The 17,845-nt window shown below is 35.1% G+C and overlaps 1 protein-coding gene across 1 annotated transcript in view; it reads left to right on the top strand.

Moving 5' to 3' along the window:
* OSBPL9 (oxysterol binding protein like 9) overlaps positions 1-17,845 on the top strand; it is a 177,717-nt gene that overhangs the window by 116,880 nt on the left and 42,992 nt on the right. Inside the window, exons 5-7 of the mRNA XM_039238149.1 lie at positions 10,205-10,273; positions 15,297-15,392; positions 16,750-16,797. Of these exons, the coding sequence (XP_039094080.1) occupies positions 10,205-10,273; positions 15,297-15,392; positions 16,750-16,797 (213 nt within the window). The remainder of the gene's footprint in view (positions 1-10,204; positions 10,274-15,296; positions 15,393-16,749; positions 16,798-17,845) is intronic.

Here is a 17,845-nt window from a genome sequence, read left to right as displayed (position 1 = left end):
CTGAGGTGGGTTGGAGGGTGAGGCTAGGGGCCTCCTGTTCCACTGAGAGGTCATTCGCCACCAAACCAGACTGGAGGGTATCTCTTCCCCTTTTCCTCACTTTTGTGGAGCTCACTTTCTTTTTCGAAAGCTGTTCAAGATACAAACACAGAAGTTAAGCTTTCTCGTAATGTGAAAGCTTAATTTTCACCAGTTGCCCATCAATAGAATCTCCAGTTGCAGGCCAAACATTTTCTGTTTTATTTTTGGCACTGTGTTCTAGCCTGGCCTAGTATCTTTTGTGTGTAATAATTATAGGTGCTATTATTTGTGAATGTGGGGGGGGGGGAAGGGGAGTGTTTTTATGCTTCGCTTGTGCAGAAAAATATTGAAAACTTGGGAATAATACAAGGTTCTCAAAAAAATTGGAGGGAAAGGTTTAGGTTCTTGGCACAACTCAGTTATGCAAAGTTGCGTATAATGAATAGGGTAAAAAACATGTTTGAATCATGCGATTTTTTCAGCATTCATACCGTACTTCACAAGTATTTTTGTTATGAAAGAGAGATGTATTGAAGCAGAGAACTTTTTGCTAATTTGAAGTAACATTTGATTTTGCTTGTCCCTTAAATTATTTACTTTAGCTATGTTCAGGAAATTAAAAAACAATTATTTCTTCTAGTTTTCAGTGGAGCAGTTTAGGGATGTAATTTCAGTTTTAAGAGCTTTTGTAGTGATATTTAAATTGGAAGTTTTCATCCACTCTTTGTGAATCATTTCTAAGAACATCGTATTGAATTAAGTGATAAAGCCCTTTAAGGATTAACATCAACATCTCATTTTCTTTAAAAAATTGTTTTTTAACTTTCATTTTTTGTGTAGCTCAGCAAGAGACAACTTAAATAAAAATAATATATTACCTTTCCTAATTCAGGGAAGACATAACCCACCAAAAATCGGACTTTTAGTCTGAGAGCTTAAATGAGAAATAAGGAATATCCCAGAGAAACCAGATCTGTTTCCAATGTGTCCTGAGTTTGGTTTTGACGGAGATGGCATTATGCTTGAAGTACCTCTCAATAAAATACTAAGCTGCAAAGGCTACTGGTTACATCCATTTTGATATTTCTAAAGTTCTAGGTGGCATTTTTTTTAAATGCAAAAAGATTGTATTCAGTAATAATCTGATTACTCAGACATCCCCAGATGATATGAAGATCATATCAGGGAATTTAAGTTTAATTCAGCCAGGGAAGAGCATTGTGATCCAGCCATATTCTGCTAATTGGAAAATCAGGCCATTGCACGGTGTGCAGTCTATTGCTTGAGGAAGATAATACCTGGCTTTTATTCTGAAAAGCAAATTCTAGGATATCCCCTGGGATGTGTTGAGTTCTGTCAGTGTCTAGCCTTTGTAGTATGGAGTGATAACTGATGTTTATGAGGATTCTATAGAAAAAGTTTAAATGATTAACGTAGTTAGCCTACATATTATATTTAGAAAGATTTTTCAGTAAAGGTTTAAACAAAGATTATGTTTGAAAGAATAGTTCTTAGTGTGAATCTATAATTAAGCCAAGGATCTCTCCCTAAATATTTTATTTATTTATATCTTAAAGTTTATTTATTTTGAAAGATACAGTGCAGGGGTCGGGGGTGGGTGGTTGTGGGGAATGCGACAGGGGATCTGAAGTGGGCTCTGTGCTGACAGCGGGGCTCCAACTCAGGAACCATGAGATCATGACCTGTGCCGAAGTCGGATGCTTAACTGACTGAGGCACCCAGGCACCCTCTCCCTAAATATTTTAATTAGAAAATATTTAGACTTTAGAAATATAGTCTAATATAGACTAATAAAGAAATACAAATGACTAATTGCCTATGTATGTTTCACTATACATATTTAAAGCTATTTTCCATCTCCCTTATTTTTCACGTCCAGTCACCAGATCCTGTTAAATTTGCCTTAGTAATGTCTCTTGGATTTGTCCTTGTTTTTCCACATGGTAATGCTTTAATTTAGGCTCTCATCATCTCTTACCTAGACTTTTGCAAAACCTTTTAACTAGTCTTCCCTCTCCTATTTTTTATCCCTAGTCAGATCAGATTGAGTTATCAGTGTTTAAAAATCTGTTTTGAGGGGCGCCTGGGTGGCTTAGTTGGTTAAGTGTCCGACTTTCACTTAGGTCATGATCTCTCGGTTCGTGGGTTCGAGCCCCGCATCGGGCTCTGTGCTGACTGCCAGCTCAGAGCCTGGAGCCTGTTTCGGTCTGTGACTCCCTCTCTCTCTGACCCTCCCCTGCTCACGCTGTCTCTCTCTGTCTCCTAGAAATAAATGAAACATTTAGAAAAAAAAGTCTGCTTTGAATCCATTTTGCCAAAAGTCCTTCAAGGCCGTTCACAGCCTGGTCCTAATTTCTCTCTCTTTAGTCTGAACTTAGCTGCAGGTGCTCTACCCAAGTTAACCACTCCAGCACTGTGAACTGTTAATCATTTAGAACATGACTTTTCCTCTCAGTTCTTTGTGTTTAAACAGCCCTTCCCTCTTGCTTAGAATTATAATTGCTTAGAATTCTAACAAGTGATAAACCTCCAGTTCTTCCTTTCACATACAACTCACTTGTTACTTTTTCTTTGAGGTTTTCCTTCAGGCAGAACCAGTTAGAGTTTCTCTTTTCCTTTGTGTGTGTGCTACTGTAGCACTTTGTTCATATCTCTATATTAGAGCCTACATTAGGTTGTATTGTAGATTTTTTGCTTACATGTCTGATTCTTGCATTATACCATGATCTCCAGAGGTCAGAGTTCTTTACTCATATTTGTACCCTCAGGGTCTTTGTCTGTAGTCCAGTGCTTGGCACATAGTAGGTGCTCAATGAATGCTTGTTAAATGATCAAAATATATGACTTAATGATGTCCTAAGTGTGCAAACTCAAATTTTGGTTTATTCCCTGTGAGGTAGAAATATTTCCTAAGTCACCAAGCTCCTTGGTTGCTACCACATCTGAGAGACAACATTGGAGAGAATACCCTGTGAGGCAGAAATATTTCCTAAGTCATCAAGCTCCCTGGTTGCTACCACATCCGAGAGACAACACTGGAGAGAATCCTAGGCAAACTCCCCCTGCTCCCTCAATCTGTACTATCTTTGGTGTATTTTGAAGAAATACTAACTTCAGTACCGACACTAATTAATTCTATGATAGTTAGTATCATAGTAAGTCAGAGCATGTTGCTTAGAAAGGGTGAAATTTGAGCTCATTCCAGAAGATTAGGTAATGATTTTATTTGCTGTTTTCCCTATTGTCCTTAAAGATATCCTTTGGAGACCATGATAGTACCTGGCACATAACAGATATTCATTGAATATAGTGATGGAATGGTTGGGTGTGTGTGTGTGTGTGTGTGTGTGTGTGTGTGTGTGTGTGTGTCAGAGAGACAGACAGACTTGTAGTCCTTTTACATTGTAGTTCATTTATTTCTGGAGACACCTTTAAGAACTTTGCTTCTTTGCTACATTGACTGAACACCTCATTTGTTTTTTTCCAAAATGTGCCACTTTAGTCAGGTTATTCTGCTTATTTGGTTGTTTCTTTGGGTTCTTTGCATTCCAAGCATGTTTTAAAATCTGGTTACATTGGTCTTCTCACTCAGTTTCAGGGTTACACTAAATGATAGAGTTTGCTTGTATTTTAAAATTCTTTGTTGTATTGTGCAGGTCTTGGCTGCAGTTGGAACCTATAAGTTCTTATTGTCTTTATTTAAACAAAATTAATTTTTTAAGTAAATAAGTGGACTCCAGTTTTCTCAAGTATAGAAAGATTATTTACTCACCTGATGAACATGCCTGTTTACCTGGAGATGTTAGCTTCACAGGCTCCTAGAACTAGAAGGGATCTTATTGTTTTAACAACCTTTTGTTGTAAACAACCTTTACCTATTTTTATAGTGGGAAAAACAGTTTCAGAGAAACCCAATGACTTCCCCAAGGTCACAGTTTAGAGACTAGATTAACTAGGCTAGAGCCCAGTGATTCTTACTCTTTTAACCATAGAGAGAACCAGGGTGCTACCCTGCTGCTGCTCCATGCATTGCTTTCCTGCCTCTTCAAATCCTAATAATTTTTCCAGTTAAGCCACTAATTTTGATTTTCGTTCAGATTCAGCATATGAATCTGAAAAACATATTCTCCTCCTAGAGCATATTGTTCTTCATTTGGCCTCCTTCTTTTTCCAGCCTCTCTATACTTACACTAGCCCCTGAGCCTGAGGTTGCCTTTTCTGGTTATACTCCATTTTCCTGCAGATTCCTTCTTTTCCCTTCTCTGCTCTTTGCTCAGGAAGGCTGACCTTTACAGCCTGTGTCACCTGAGGTTCTTTCTCCTTTGGGTTCTAGTTAGGGTTAGCCAATGGGAGGTAGTAACAGAAGATAGAAGGAAGAAAAGAAAGCACTCTTGGGGTATTTATTTATTCCTCTTGATGCACTGTTTTGATGCATTTCTGGCAGTGGCTGTGCACTATAATTAGAGTGTCCTTTGAGTAGCTCCTCCTCCAGTTCGCCCTAGATGATGTTGTTTCCTTCCTTGTGCCTTTAGGCTTGGGGTGGTGAAGGCTTCCTGCCATTCCTCATTCCTGGGCACTTGGGCGCCTCTTGTTAGTTCACATAACCCTGCTCTCATTTCTATAGCCCCTTCATTGAAGAGAAGTTCAAATATTTCATTTCAAGCCCCTTTGTTAAAGAGAAGTTCAAATATTCCATTTCATTATGGTGTTTCCCAGCCTCTGGCCACTGCTATAATATTTTTCCCCTCACATGTCAGTCCAAATCTTGTACTTCACAATATTACCTCTGTGAAACCTTTCTCATCCTCTCAGCTTTTCCCTCTGATCTCTCAGCATTTTTCTCGTTAACACTTATTTGATCACGCTTGAATTATTTGTAGACAGATGTGTATCTTATATATAGATTTGAAATGTTTAGGGCAGGGTCTTCATCTGCTTCATCTTGGCATCTAGCACAGTGCCATAGTTAAAAGAGATAACCCAGTGAATAAGTCATTATTTTAACGCTGAATTCCAATCCTAGAGTGGTATAGGTTTCCTCCACTATTTGAAAATAGTGTTCTTATGAAACCATTCCAAAGTCAAAATGGTGTAAAATGAAGAAACAATTATCATTAATTTAAGTGGGAAGGTTTTTGAGGGATCCCAGACCCTAAAAATAACCTCTCAGACTTTTCTGATGTCTTAAGACACATCTTGCTAATGGATGCTCAAGATACTACGATAAAGCACAAATGCTCACAGATACAGTTCAAAGCTATGGCAGCATGATTGCTGAGATGCTGAGTGTAGTTCCCAGAGAAAGAACTTGGTGGAGCCACTCGATTGTGATGTTTGCTCCCTCTCTAACAGCTTGATGCAAAACAAATGCTGAATGCTGTTTTTGCCTTGTGCCTTTTTTTCATAAAAGAAGATATCCTCTTCAGATTTCTTTTGGTTAGTGAAAATAGGTACTGACTGATGGAAGGTCTTTTGTAAAAGCAAAGTGGTAATGTGGACTTTTGAAAGATCGGGATACCTGCATGTATAAAACTGCTCATGAGAAGATTTGGCATGAGAAGAATAAGTTTTTAGAGGGGTAAATCAGTTGTCATTGCCTGGTCTTTTTTTTTTTTTTTTTAATTTATTTTGAGAGAGTGTGTGGGTACATGAATTGAGGTGGGGCAGAGAGAGAGAGAGAGAGAGGGAGAGAGAGAGAATCCAAGCAGCTCTGCATTACCCGTGTGGAGCCCGACACAGGGTTCAATTCCACGGACCAAACCATGAGATCATGACCTGAGCCGACATCAAGAATTGGATGCTCAACCATCTGAGCCACCCAGACGCCCCTGCCTGCTTTGCTTTTTGTACTGCCTGTATAATACAGTGTCTTATCTGTTATTTAATTTTTTTTATTTAAAAACTTTTAATTAGCCATAAAAACATCAGCTTCTGTACTTGTAAAATAATATCCTTTAGAGTGAGTTATTTATGCTTTTTCATGATACACTGATTTATAATTTCTTTGATTACTTTTTATGTTTAAATGCTAACAGGTAGGGACATTTCAGAATTCCTTCATTTGCTAAATTTTTATTGAGCACTTTCTACAAACCAAACACTGGCCTTGGATACAGTTGAGAACAATACTGAGTCCTGTCCTTATATATGCTAGTCATGTTATAGACAATCTTGATAGATTTGTGGCCACAATTAAATTAGGGTAATTTTCTATGACACTTTTAACAGCTTAGGAAAACTGAACCTGTTGGCTTCTGTTTAATGTTCACTAGCAGCTAAAATCAGATATGCAAAAACTGCTTTGGTAGTTTTTTAAAGGATACGTGCCAAACCAATTACAGTATTCTTTTCAGTGTTTTTCTTCTATTTTGTTTGGTTGGTTTATGTGAGATCTAAGCCTTTTAGTACTTGTCTATTGGTCTGACTAGTTTATTATTTAGCTCCTGTTGGATGTTGTTTCATTTCAGTGTGTTATGTTTTGCTATAGAGAGATCCAGGTTTATCAGAAGAATATATCAAGTTTTGCTTTTGAAAACATTTCATAATCAAAATTTTAATGATTATTATGCTATGTAAGAGAATTCTGCAGTTATTTCAAAACTTGACCTACTAAAATACTCAGGTTAAGGATTCATGTGTTTGAATATGAGTTTCTCTTAGTTATGCTTGGAGCAAATATCCAGTATTTACCTAAAACTTTAATTTTTGTGGGCCCTTAACAGTAGTGAGACTTTATGCTTTCCAGAATGCTGTTAAATGCATGCTAGGTAGTAGTCTGAGGACTACTTGGGGAGAAGAAGAATGTATTTTTTCCATCCCATACTAGTAAGCCACTCAGAGCTTATATAAATCTTGGAATGAGTTAACCTGTGATTTGTTAAGAAAGAGATGGCTAGTAGCCTGATCTACTAGTGTGTGAAAAGAAAGGCTTTGGGTGATTGCCACCACCACATGGTCAAACAGGGCTTTGTTAGAGGGAGTGATGTGGTGGGTGTTGTCTTTTATGAGTTTGCTTTCTTAAATGTTGAGTTATTATGCTATTGGCAGGAAGGATGTAGGAAAAAAATAGGTATTCTGCTTCATTTTACTGGCTGTTTTCCTTCTTGGCATTTATTCCAACATAGTGTTGATTGCTAATTTTCAGTGTGTGGGTTTTTTTTTTTTTTTTTTTTTTTGCCAGTTTGTACTTTTGATCTGTTAATGATGTTATAAATCTGTTATGCTACATTTTGCTTGGAAAGGTATACCTAAGCAGTTGTATTGACAAATTTACTCTCAAGACATTTTAGGCTATTGTAGATAATTTTAAAAGAATAATGATTTTGCAAGCTAAAACAGTTGTAAAATTTTTGGAAAACGTTTCCAAATATTTTTACATACGTTTTTTTAATTAAATTAAAACAACTGTATACTTATTTTTAAAAATCAGACAAGTGAGTTTATAAAGTAAAAACTACGATAGTCCCTATCTCAAATACCCTCTTTCCTTAATCCCCATCCCCAGTAATAATACATGATGTGTTTCACGTGTTTTGTTATTTGCATTCTATTTCAGAGAGGAATGTGTGTATAAATAAAATAACTTCTTAAAAATGTAACTTTTATATTATTCACATTTCCATTTAGCTAGCATAAGGTAAGCACCCAGTTAATATTAATTAACTTGAATTCTGGTAAAGCTTAATTTCTGTAATTGGCTTTCTACATTCAGAGCCTTTAAACTTGTGTTTCATTTAAAACCATTTTTTAAGTAATGTGCTGCATTCTGACACCTGAGAGGCAATCTCACACACCTCCCAGAATGCTAGTTACATTCTTTATATAGAAGGAGCCCATACAATTGATTGTCCAAACTGGAATACTTTTGAGAGTGAAGGAGGCTGCTGATAATTTTTCAGAGACAACAGGCATAAACATTAATTACCCCAGATGAACTAGGACGTATGGTCATCCTGTTCATAAACTTCAGGTTTTTATTGTATTTAGTTTTGACAGGACTTCTTATATGACTTTATCAAATAAATTGAGAGAACTCTTTTGGAAAGACAACCTATCAGTGATTTAAAAATAGAGGAAAATGGTACAGATCCCAAACCTTTTTTCTGCAGTTGAGTAACCACGTCATTTTATGTGACCAGTATTAGTGTTTCCTTCTGTAAGGCCTTAGGTTATATTATAATGTCAGCATTAGATGAAGATATGAAGAATAAGCAGTTGTACTAAGAGTTATGATTCAAGTTCATGAATTTTGACACCAATGTCTGTACATAATTCCTGTTTGACAAAGTAGCTCTCTTTCCCAACTCTATGAGCAATTCATTTATTTTGTGGTATGTACTTTTTAAACAGAAACTTAATAGTATGCATAAGCCATTTTTTAAAATTAAAAAAAAAAGTGATTCTGTTTTTTAAAGAGCTGATGTACTTTAAAGAAATCAGTTTATTTTATGGTGAAAAAAGACTTTCTCTATATTGTTTGACTTTTTATTACCACAATAATAATTCAGTATTATTCACCTTTTGTGATTCAGGCGTAGTACTCAATACTTTCCTGAAAATCTGATATGGAATTTTTTTTCTAGTTACTTTCTATAACTGTATTTTATGACTTGTGTATTGCTCATATCTTTTTTATTATTATTATCTTCAGAGTTTATCAACTTTTACTGTTTTCCTTTTTTAAAGGAACGTTAAATACAATTTCACTTAGGCTTATATCCTTTTTTGATTATGGGTCTCTATTCAAATTGCATATGTTCTGTGGTATTATCTGGTTATTAATCAGTTTTGTTTTTCCCCATCAAATGTTCATTGAGTGCCCTATTTATGTTAGGCACTAGTTTAGGCCCTGGAGATAATGAATCCTGGTTATTTATGATTCCAAATTATGAAGAGGAAGTAGAAAACTTACTACTGTGTTACTTTACAGATATTCTTTCATTTCATCTATCCAACAACTTTGGTTTTTTATTATGCCCATCCCTAGATGAGAAAATGGCAGTGAAGAAAGTAGCTTGGCCAGATCATATAGGTAATAATTGATTAGGAAGTTGCAAATTCAGGATTTAAAGCTACATCAGTCTGACCTTAAAGCTTGTGCCCATTTTAGCTATATCAGTCTCCTTCAGAAAGTTTTTAGATTACATTTTAGTGCTCCTATGCCATGAATTCTTTTCGGACATTATTGTGATTTAAGGGAAAAGTGTAACAGATTAAAGTCAAAGGACTGGGTTAAAATCCCAGTTAAAGAAAACTCCTGCTTCATGATTTGGGTAAATGCTTACAAAATAGGGTTAATGTCTGTCTTGTCCTTACTGTCTTGTAATAATCAAATGAGAAAACTTATAAAGTGTCTAGCAGAGGACCTAATACTGTGAAAAATTGTAACATACATTGTGCATCCATGGTGAATCCGTGGTGTTAGAACTGTTCACTTAGAACTACAGAAAAAAACCTTATAGGATATTCTTGGGGTACCAGCAGTGCTGGTAAGTTAACTATAGCTACCATGTTATTAAAAGAGAACTTGCTCTGGAACCTTAGATTATCAGAACATTGACTTAAATGGAAAATAGCCTGAAGTTACAGTGGAGGAAAGCATTTAGAAATAGGCTCAGTTTTATTGACAGTTTTGAACTGATCGTCTTCACTCCAAATGAATTGATAGTGGAGTATTCTTTAGGATTAAAAATAGAAATTCCTGCCCTTAGAAATTCCCTATACCTCTAAATCCTATTCTTCCTTTTAGATGAGATGGATAAACCACAGAGACAATAGGGATTATAAATGTTTCCAGGTTTTTAGCAATCCAAGAAAATCACAGAGTAGTATACTCGACATAAAATCATGATCTTATTAATATTTCTGGTTTCTTTAGTATACTATTTTCATCATTAAGCCAACTTTTAAGTCATTTGATGAGACAAAATGGTGTCATTTCTCAAAAAGCTTAATTTGCTAACAAATTTTTAAGGAACAGAAAAGCCCTAAGTTTGGCATAAAATATATATATATTTTTAATTTGCCACTTGCTCATGTACCTATTGTTCCCCTAAATAGTTACAGACTTTTCTCTTATTATTCCTTTACTTAGTTATTGATGTCAGACTCACAACATGATAAAGTAACTTTCTATTCTCTCTTTTCCTTACTTTTATGGAAGATCAGTACCACACTTGCTTTTTTCCAGTCTTCTGGTATCTCTCCAGTTCTTGAATTTTCAAAAATAATTGTAAGTGATTGAATTGTAAGTATACTCTATACTTCTTTCATTGGATGAAAGCGTATCTGTGATGCATGTCATCTCAAATTGCTAATTGTGAACATAAACTTTCCAAATACTCTCATATTTTAATCAAAATGACATTTCTGGAAAGTTTTCATTATTTTAATTGTAGGCTGTGTGTTTTTACTAATTTTTAAAAACATCTACTTTTGTCTGGATTCATATCATTTATTTTTCATTAGGAGGCTTGTTTTCTTTGGTGTTTTTCCTTTGTTAAATTTTTAAGCTGCTACTCCCCTTTACAATTCTACTACTGATAACTTACTCTGTTTTCTTGTTATTCTGAACTTTTCTGTGAGACTTACATGGTCTGATTTCTCTAATATATTTTCCTTTTCTCTTTTTGCAACATATTTTTATTATATACTATTTCTATATAAGAGAAAGCAGAGTATAGGGCACTTAGTCCTTTATGTTTTTGCTGTAAAATAAGATTTGATATGAAAATAATTACTCATTTGTTAATTTATTTTCACAGTGTTATAGCCCTTCCTGTTCTGTGTTATTCTCCTCAGTTCCTCAAATTACTCATGACTTTCTTATTGCCTGATTCTGACCTGCAAGACCCTGAACCACCTTTTACCAGTTTTACCTCCACTGTTCATTACTCTTCCTCTGTCTCCAGGAATTACTTTAAAAGATCTTAACTGCCTGCCTCAAAAATTGCCTCCTGTACTATTATATTAAAAGAGTACCTCTATAAAGCAGGTACAGTTCATATATACATCAGACAGTTTTAAGGGTGTCCTTGCAAAACTTTTTTTAATGGAGGTGAAGCATTTGGTTATGTGTATGTATTAATAGTGTTTAATATCCCCAACTGAAGTCATTAATAGGAATTCTTTTAATTTTGCTGACATTTGTTAGCCTTGAAGTGCTTTCTGAGAAGTGATGCTATTCAGTATAAGTGTTAGGAAGGTAGTAGGAGGTACTTCTATACAGCTTTGAGACAGTTTGATATTCTTCTGCCAGTCTAGATATTATTTTTGAAATGGGGCCAAATGTTCCTCTCTTTGTATATTTTAAACTGGATAGATTGATCCTGGCTGCTGTGGAATAGTGTGTTACTCTTCTTGACTTTACAAATGTACTTTATAGCTTCCTTTATTAGCAAAATATTCTTTTTTGTTGTTGTGATTTTTGTTTTTAAAATGTTCATTCGTTTTGAGAGAGAGAGCAGGGAAGGGGCAGAGAAAGAGAGGCAGAGAGAGAGAGAATCCCAAGCAGACTCTAGAGCCTGATGAAATGCTTGACCTCCCTGAACTGTAAGATCATGACCTGAGCCGAAACCAAGAGTCAGGCACATAACCAACTGAGCCACCCAGGTGCCCTTATTAGCAAAGTATTCTTGAAAACTAGGGACTGTTTTGTTTTTAGTATATTTGCCACATAATTTTTCCTTTACATTAATTTCTGATTTTATGGATTTATCTAACTTAAAGATTTAGATTTCATTTCTTTTGTTCCAATTTAACTTCTTTTACATTACAGACCATTTCCCTTTATTTCTCTGTAATAGTTCTGTTTAATTTAGATTTTAAATGAATTCACACAGAAGTCATCAAGTGAGAACTCTGCCTCATCAATATAGTAAATTAGGGAGCAGCAACTCTTTGGTCCTGACTGCCAAAAGTGCAACAAAACCACTTTGGTCACTGCTGAATGACAAAAGGGAAGGAAGGAAAGACCTGAATAAGGGAGTGAAGGAGTAGACAAAGGGGAGGAGGAAGAGAATAAAAAGGCAGAAAGAATCTTAGGGAGGAGGGGTAGTGGAGAAGACCCCCATCAAGGCATCAGTAGCAGCCAGATGCTGCAGTCAGTGCCACCTGCATTTATTCAAGGCTGAACTATCCCTGAGGGTATAGTGTTGAAAGAATGGCATAGAGAATGTATTATCTGCTTGACTCCCAACTGGCTTGTTCTCGAGAGTGACCCTGTAAGAAATATGAAGTCACACACTGTCTTAAAGGATCTGCTCTGATTGTTCTTAGTTCTTTTGGAAGGAAGACATACCATTCTCAACATGATATAAGGACTGTATTCTGGTGATTTGTTTTAAAACAAAACTCCATTAAAAAGGACATGAATAAATGTAGGGTCTTACATTGTAAATGTTGACTAGAAAGAGGAATAATTATGACTCAAGGGAATTTTTATGAAATAGTATATGTTAGGTGGTAATGAGTTCCTTGTCTGTGAGATAACTCAAGTGAAGACTAGAAGACTTTCAAAGACATTGTAAAAGTAACTTCAAGTGGGAGATTTTAAAGATGGCTTTGTTTCTGTGTACTTACTATAAGTCACAATACATAGTAACAACTTGGTATTTTCTTTTAGTGTGAGGAAGCAGTTTAATTACTATCAATTGTCCATGTTGATAAATGCTTGCATGATATTTTGTTGATTGGAGATGGGGCAACTATAAATTTTCTTTTTAAGTACATCAGAGATGTATGGATTACTGTGCAAGGAAGTTTAGGCCAGTTCTGGGATTTTACGCTAATAACTCTTGTTATAAACCTCCTATTATACATTACATAAAAATATATTGGTGAGTAGATCTTTGACTTGGATGTTATGATGTGTAGAGTTTATTCTAAGGCTAAAGGAATGTTTTGGAAGACTTTCTAGAGGCAGGTCTAAGAAGAGAGCCAGGCAGGGTGAGGTTCTATGATTATAGCAATTTCAAAGGGTTGTTTTTTTAAGAATTAATGTAGATGGGTTTTAGATCTCAGTAATTTAAATCCAGTTTGTTTCCATTTATTTACTGAAAGATTTTCAATCAGATTTGTTCAAAACAATATGTTAATTACATTTTTACAGTGGTAGTTCTAAATGGATTCAAAAGAGGGAAAATTCTTAAAAGTTGCATTTTCTTGTTTAGATGCCTAAACTTTTGTTCACTTATGAATATGCCATTAACCTTTTTAATATTTAGCAAGCACATAATATTTTACTGATTTTAACTGGATCTTATAGTTACATTAATGGTGATTATGTTTTATTGCTATGTGAGATAAAACAGAAACTAAGCCAAGCAGTTCTAATTTTTCTGTGGTATAGTAACAGAAAGGAATCACTTCATTCTTTCATAATCCAGTACTATAGTATCTCTGAAATGTAATGGATCTGTCCTTCCTTTCCATATCTTTTATTATCATATTCTATATAGTAAATGTTTTAATAGGAAGTTTTTTGGATTATCTTTTAAAATGAAGGTGTTTAAACCACAGTTTTATTACATTCATTGTTTATTGTGATTTTTCTTAAAATTTTGTCTTTATTCATGAGATTTCATTGAGAAGGAATTTTTTAATACTCATTTCAAGCAGTTTCTTTACATATATGTAAAACAAAAACGAAAATAAAACAGGCAGTTTTACTGCCTTTGAATTTGAAAAAGAAAATGCATTTCAAGATAAGGTGATTTTCCCATGGTCTAATATGACTTAGGGTTTGTTTTGTTTTTTACTGTTCTGATTCAAAATTTGAATTTTAGTTTGGCAAGAGCAACAATAAATAGTAATAGTAGTAATTGATCGTGTTAGTAATTGTAGTCTTAAGTAGAGGTACTAGCTGCCACATCAATAATAGTATGAAGAGGATGCCTATATTTGGCAGTTAAGAAAACAGCCAGAGAGACTTGTTGGTGGCTGAGCTGCAATTAGAAACCAGACTTGCCAACCCATTGTTGTTTTCCATACTATAAAGTCTCAGTCTGGTGTTTGAGATAATGGCTGTAAAAGTGCTTTAGTAATAATAAAGTATTGTGCAGAGATAAGGTGTTAGTATACTATACAATGAACCCTGGTTTCAGTTCACTAAATTGGGGAATGTAAAAATGATCAGCATGTTTTGGCCAACAACTGAAAATCAAGTATGGTATGTTTAACTGTTGTATTTTACCCATTCGATACTGAATTTTGTGCTTGGATTGGGGGATGTGACGTTAGTGGTTTGTGACCCTTATTTCCCTGTTTAACTGCATGACATTTGGGCATGCCAGTATGGCAAGCTGGTAGCCTTGTTTAGTCTCCAACTTTGTCTTTTATTTTGTTTAAAGATCTTATTTTTAAGTAATCTCTATACCCAACATGGGGCTGGAACTCAAAACCAGGAGATCAAGAGTTGCACGCTCCACTGACTGAGCCAGTCAGGCACCCCACTTTTTGTCTTTTACACCTAGGATGTGTTTTTCAGTCGGAGATGATTAAGAACTCAAGTTTCTTTTGAGTAGAGTTAAAACATAGGCATCCCATGCTCTGGAAGTTTAAAATTTTTTAGTGTGTAAAAAGTAGAACATGCAAATGCTAGACCATTAAACTGAGAAATAAGTAGGCCCTTTAAATAAATAAACATTTACACCATGTCCAGAGTGTAATGTTCATGCCGAGGGTGAAAGTGAGTGAGTAGGGAACTTGATTAAGACAGAAGTGTTGTTACTTTCACTTAGGGCCCTATTCTTAGAATAGGTGAGAATTTTGAGGTTCTTTTTTAATAAGGAGAGAGTGCAGCAGTGCTAATGGGGTGGGTTAGGGAATGGGAGAACTAAATAGAATATGAAATTAGGATTAAAGGACTGGAGGAATCAAACAAAGTGGAGGTAAAGTAGGAGGTAATCAAGGTGGTAATCGAGGTCATTTGTCTAAATTACTGTTGCTCTGGAGATCACTGGGAGCAATTTGGGGGGCTTTTGGGATAGAAGAAAATGATTCTGAAGAGCAGGGTAAATCCTAATTTAAGCAGCAGCACATGTTTGATAAGGGAACAGGGCTAGAAGTTCATGAGGGAGATTGATGTATCACTATTCTTGGAGAATTTAGATAGTTTAAATATGCCTATTATTTATGTAAAAGTACTATTTTTACTTTAAAATTGAAATGTCCTGTATGAAGGACGAAGTATCTTCTGTACTATTAAACATTGTCTGGGTACTATTAGATTTATTACAAATTTTCTTTTTCTCTAGGGTTTAGATTCAGGATTTGTTCCTAGTGTACAAGACTTTGATAAGAAACTTACAGAGGCCGATGCTTACCTACAAATCTTGATAGAACAATTAAAGGTATGGCATTAGTTTATATACTGGATTGGTATCAAGTAGTAAATGTTACCAAGCTTGATTCTGAGTTTAAAGTTATTTGATGTTAATTTGAGCCTTTATATGGTTCTTTATATGGTTAATTTGAATCTTTATATGGTTCAGCATTTTTTTTTTCAGTTTTCAAAGAAGTCTGTATTATTAGAAAACACATAAATGCCCTCTGAATAGAGAACAGTGTTTACATAGGCTTGAGTTAAAAAAAGAACAAAAAAAAGTCCTGTTGACAGTTCTCAAGATCTTTATCTGGATTTCTCACAAAGGGGAAACATATTTGCGTATGCCATTAACCCACAGGCCTTCTTGGCGCTAATGGGCATAGAGTTGGGATTTGCTTGCTATCTGAATATCCACACTTGGGTATGTGCTCCTGTTTTTAGATGGTGCAGTTTTTCTCTTTTTGTTCCTCCTTCTTACTTCATATTACATTGCAATTAATGCAGTGTAAACCACTTTGTCAGTTTGAAGGCATTAGTCCTGTAGTTTGAACGTGGGTTTTTCCCCTTGGTGCAGTCAGTACCAGAGCCAAGAGTGATGAATGATTCAATCATGTGTCTGGCCATTCCGTTACTTACTATCGCTAACTGCTCCTCCATCCAAGCAAACAGACTGTGGTCAAAAAACAAGAGGAGGTTAATTTATACTTCTTTTGATGATGCTGGTGTGCTGACTTCAGCATTTTTTAAAGCTGACTTATTAAAAGATCTGGGTGACTTATTCACAGATCTTTATCTCTGATTATAGTGATAAATTGGGTGTATAATGTACTTTTTTGGTCATTAAAAAATGTCTAGACATAATCAGAAGAAAGTATGACAAGATTAGATTCATATTCTGGTTTAAAGTTCTTTGAAACTGGTAAATTTTAAAGTGGTTCAATTTCTAAGGCCTTGGTTTTTCCATATTTGGGAGTAAGGGTTGGGAGAGGTGATTTCTCTACTTTATTAATACTGAAATTGTCTCTTTCAATTCCTACTTTAAAATTAATTATAAGCAAAAGTCCTGGGAAGAATATGGAGTGTTGATAAGCTTGGATCACAAAGCAGAAAAAACTTAGGTTTCAGTTGATATTTTAAGTTCAAAATGTTTTCTTTTGCTTGTAATTCTACCAGAGTAATTGAACTTGACCGCTTAAAATAATTCAGTAGAATTGGATTTGATATAGTTGTTTGGAAATATATATGTTAACTTAAAAATACATAAAGGTCATCCCTGGAAGAAATGTGTTCAAGAACTAAGGTTTGCTTTTCTATGTTTAGTAAATGTATACGATATGGTAAAGTGGCTTGATACTAAAATCAGTTTCTTTTTAATCCTGTAGCTTTTTGATGACAAACTTCAAAACTGCAAAGATGATGAACAGAGAAAGGTAAGTTCTATAATCATTGTTTTGCCTTAAACCATTTTAAAACAAGGACCTTTTAGAGAAATAACAGAAGGACCTCAATGTTTTGGCTACTATAGTACTACTATTACTCTAAGTAAGTAAGTAGTACAGCTGTAGAGACCAGGGGGAAGTTTTCTGGTGAATTTCTGTTATGGTTTCATAATTAAATGAAAAGAGAAATGTACAGAATTTTTAATATGATGCCTTTTTGTTAAGTACCACCTTCCTAGGAGTAAGTTCTTTGTTCTGAGGTTTTAAATATTGAAGGTAGAAAGTTTATTTTATTAAATTGATATGTGGTCACTTCAGATATTAGTAAACCAACTGGCAAGAATTTGCAGAATAAACAAGAAGCCACAGATGAGGAAACAAAACAAGAGTTGCTTTAATTATATTTCCACTATTGCCCACTCCTTTGAAATTCTGGCCATTACTTTGTAGTTTGAATATTGCTTTCTTCCAGTTAACATTTTTTCCTTGATGAGATTTCCTGATGCAGTATCATTTATTTTTGTGTGTTTCTTTTGACCGTAGCTTTGCATTTGTCTCTTTTACACTTATTAATAGTATCTGTAACTCATGTTTAGCTCTCCTTCCATTCTTGGTTTTGGAATTTAGTCCCATGTCATTTTTTTTTTTTTTTTTTTTTTTTTTACAAATAGTTTATTGTCAAATTAGTTTCCACATAACACTCAGTGCTCATCCCCAAAGTGCCCTCCTCCATGCCCATCCCCCCTCCCCCCCACATCCATCAGTCCTCAGTTTTTGTCAGCATTCAAGAGTCTCTCATGGTTTGCCTCTCTCCCTTTCCCCCACCATTTCCGCCCTTCTTCTCCCCCTTGTTCCTCCGTCAAGTTCCTCGTAATCCTCCTATACGTGCAAACATATGATATTTGTCCTTCTCTGCCTGACTTATTTCGCTCAGCATAACACCCTCAAGGTCCATCCATGTTGCTACACATGGCCAGATTTCATTGTTTCTCATTGCCATGTAGTATTCCATGGTATAGATAAACCACATCTTCTTGAT

This window comes from Hyaena hyaena, unplaced genomic scaffold (assembly GCF_003009895.1).
Source record: "Hyaena hyaena isolate Hyena2069 unplaced genomic scaffold, ASM300989v1 scaffold_5, whole genome shotgun sequence".
NCBI classification, from domain to species: Eukaryota; Metazoa; Chordata; class Mammalia; order Carnivora; family Hyaenidae; genus Hyaena; species Hyaena hyaena.
Note: the sequence above shows the minus strand (reverse complement) of the source record. Positions and strands in the feature narration are given on the sequence as shown.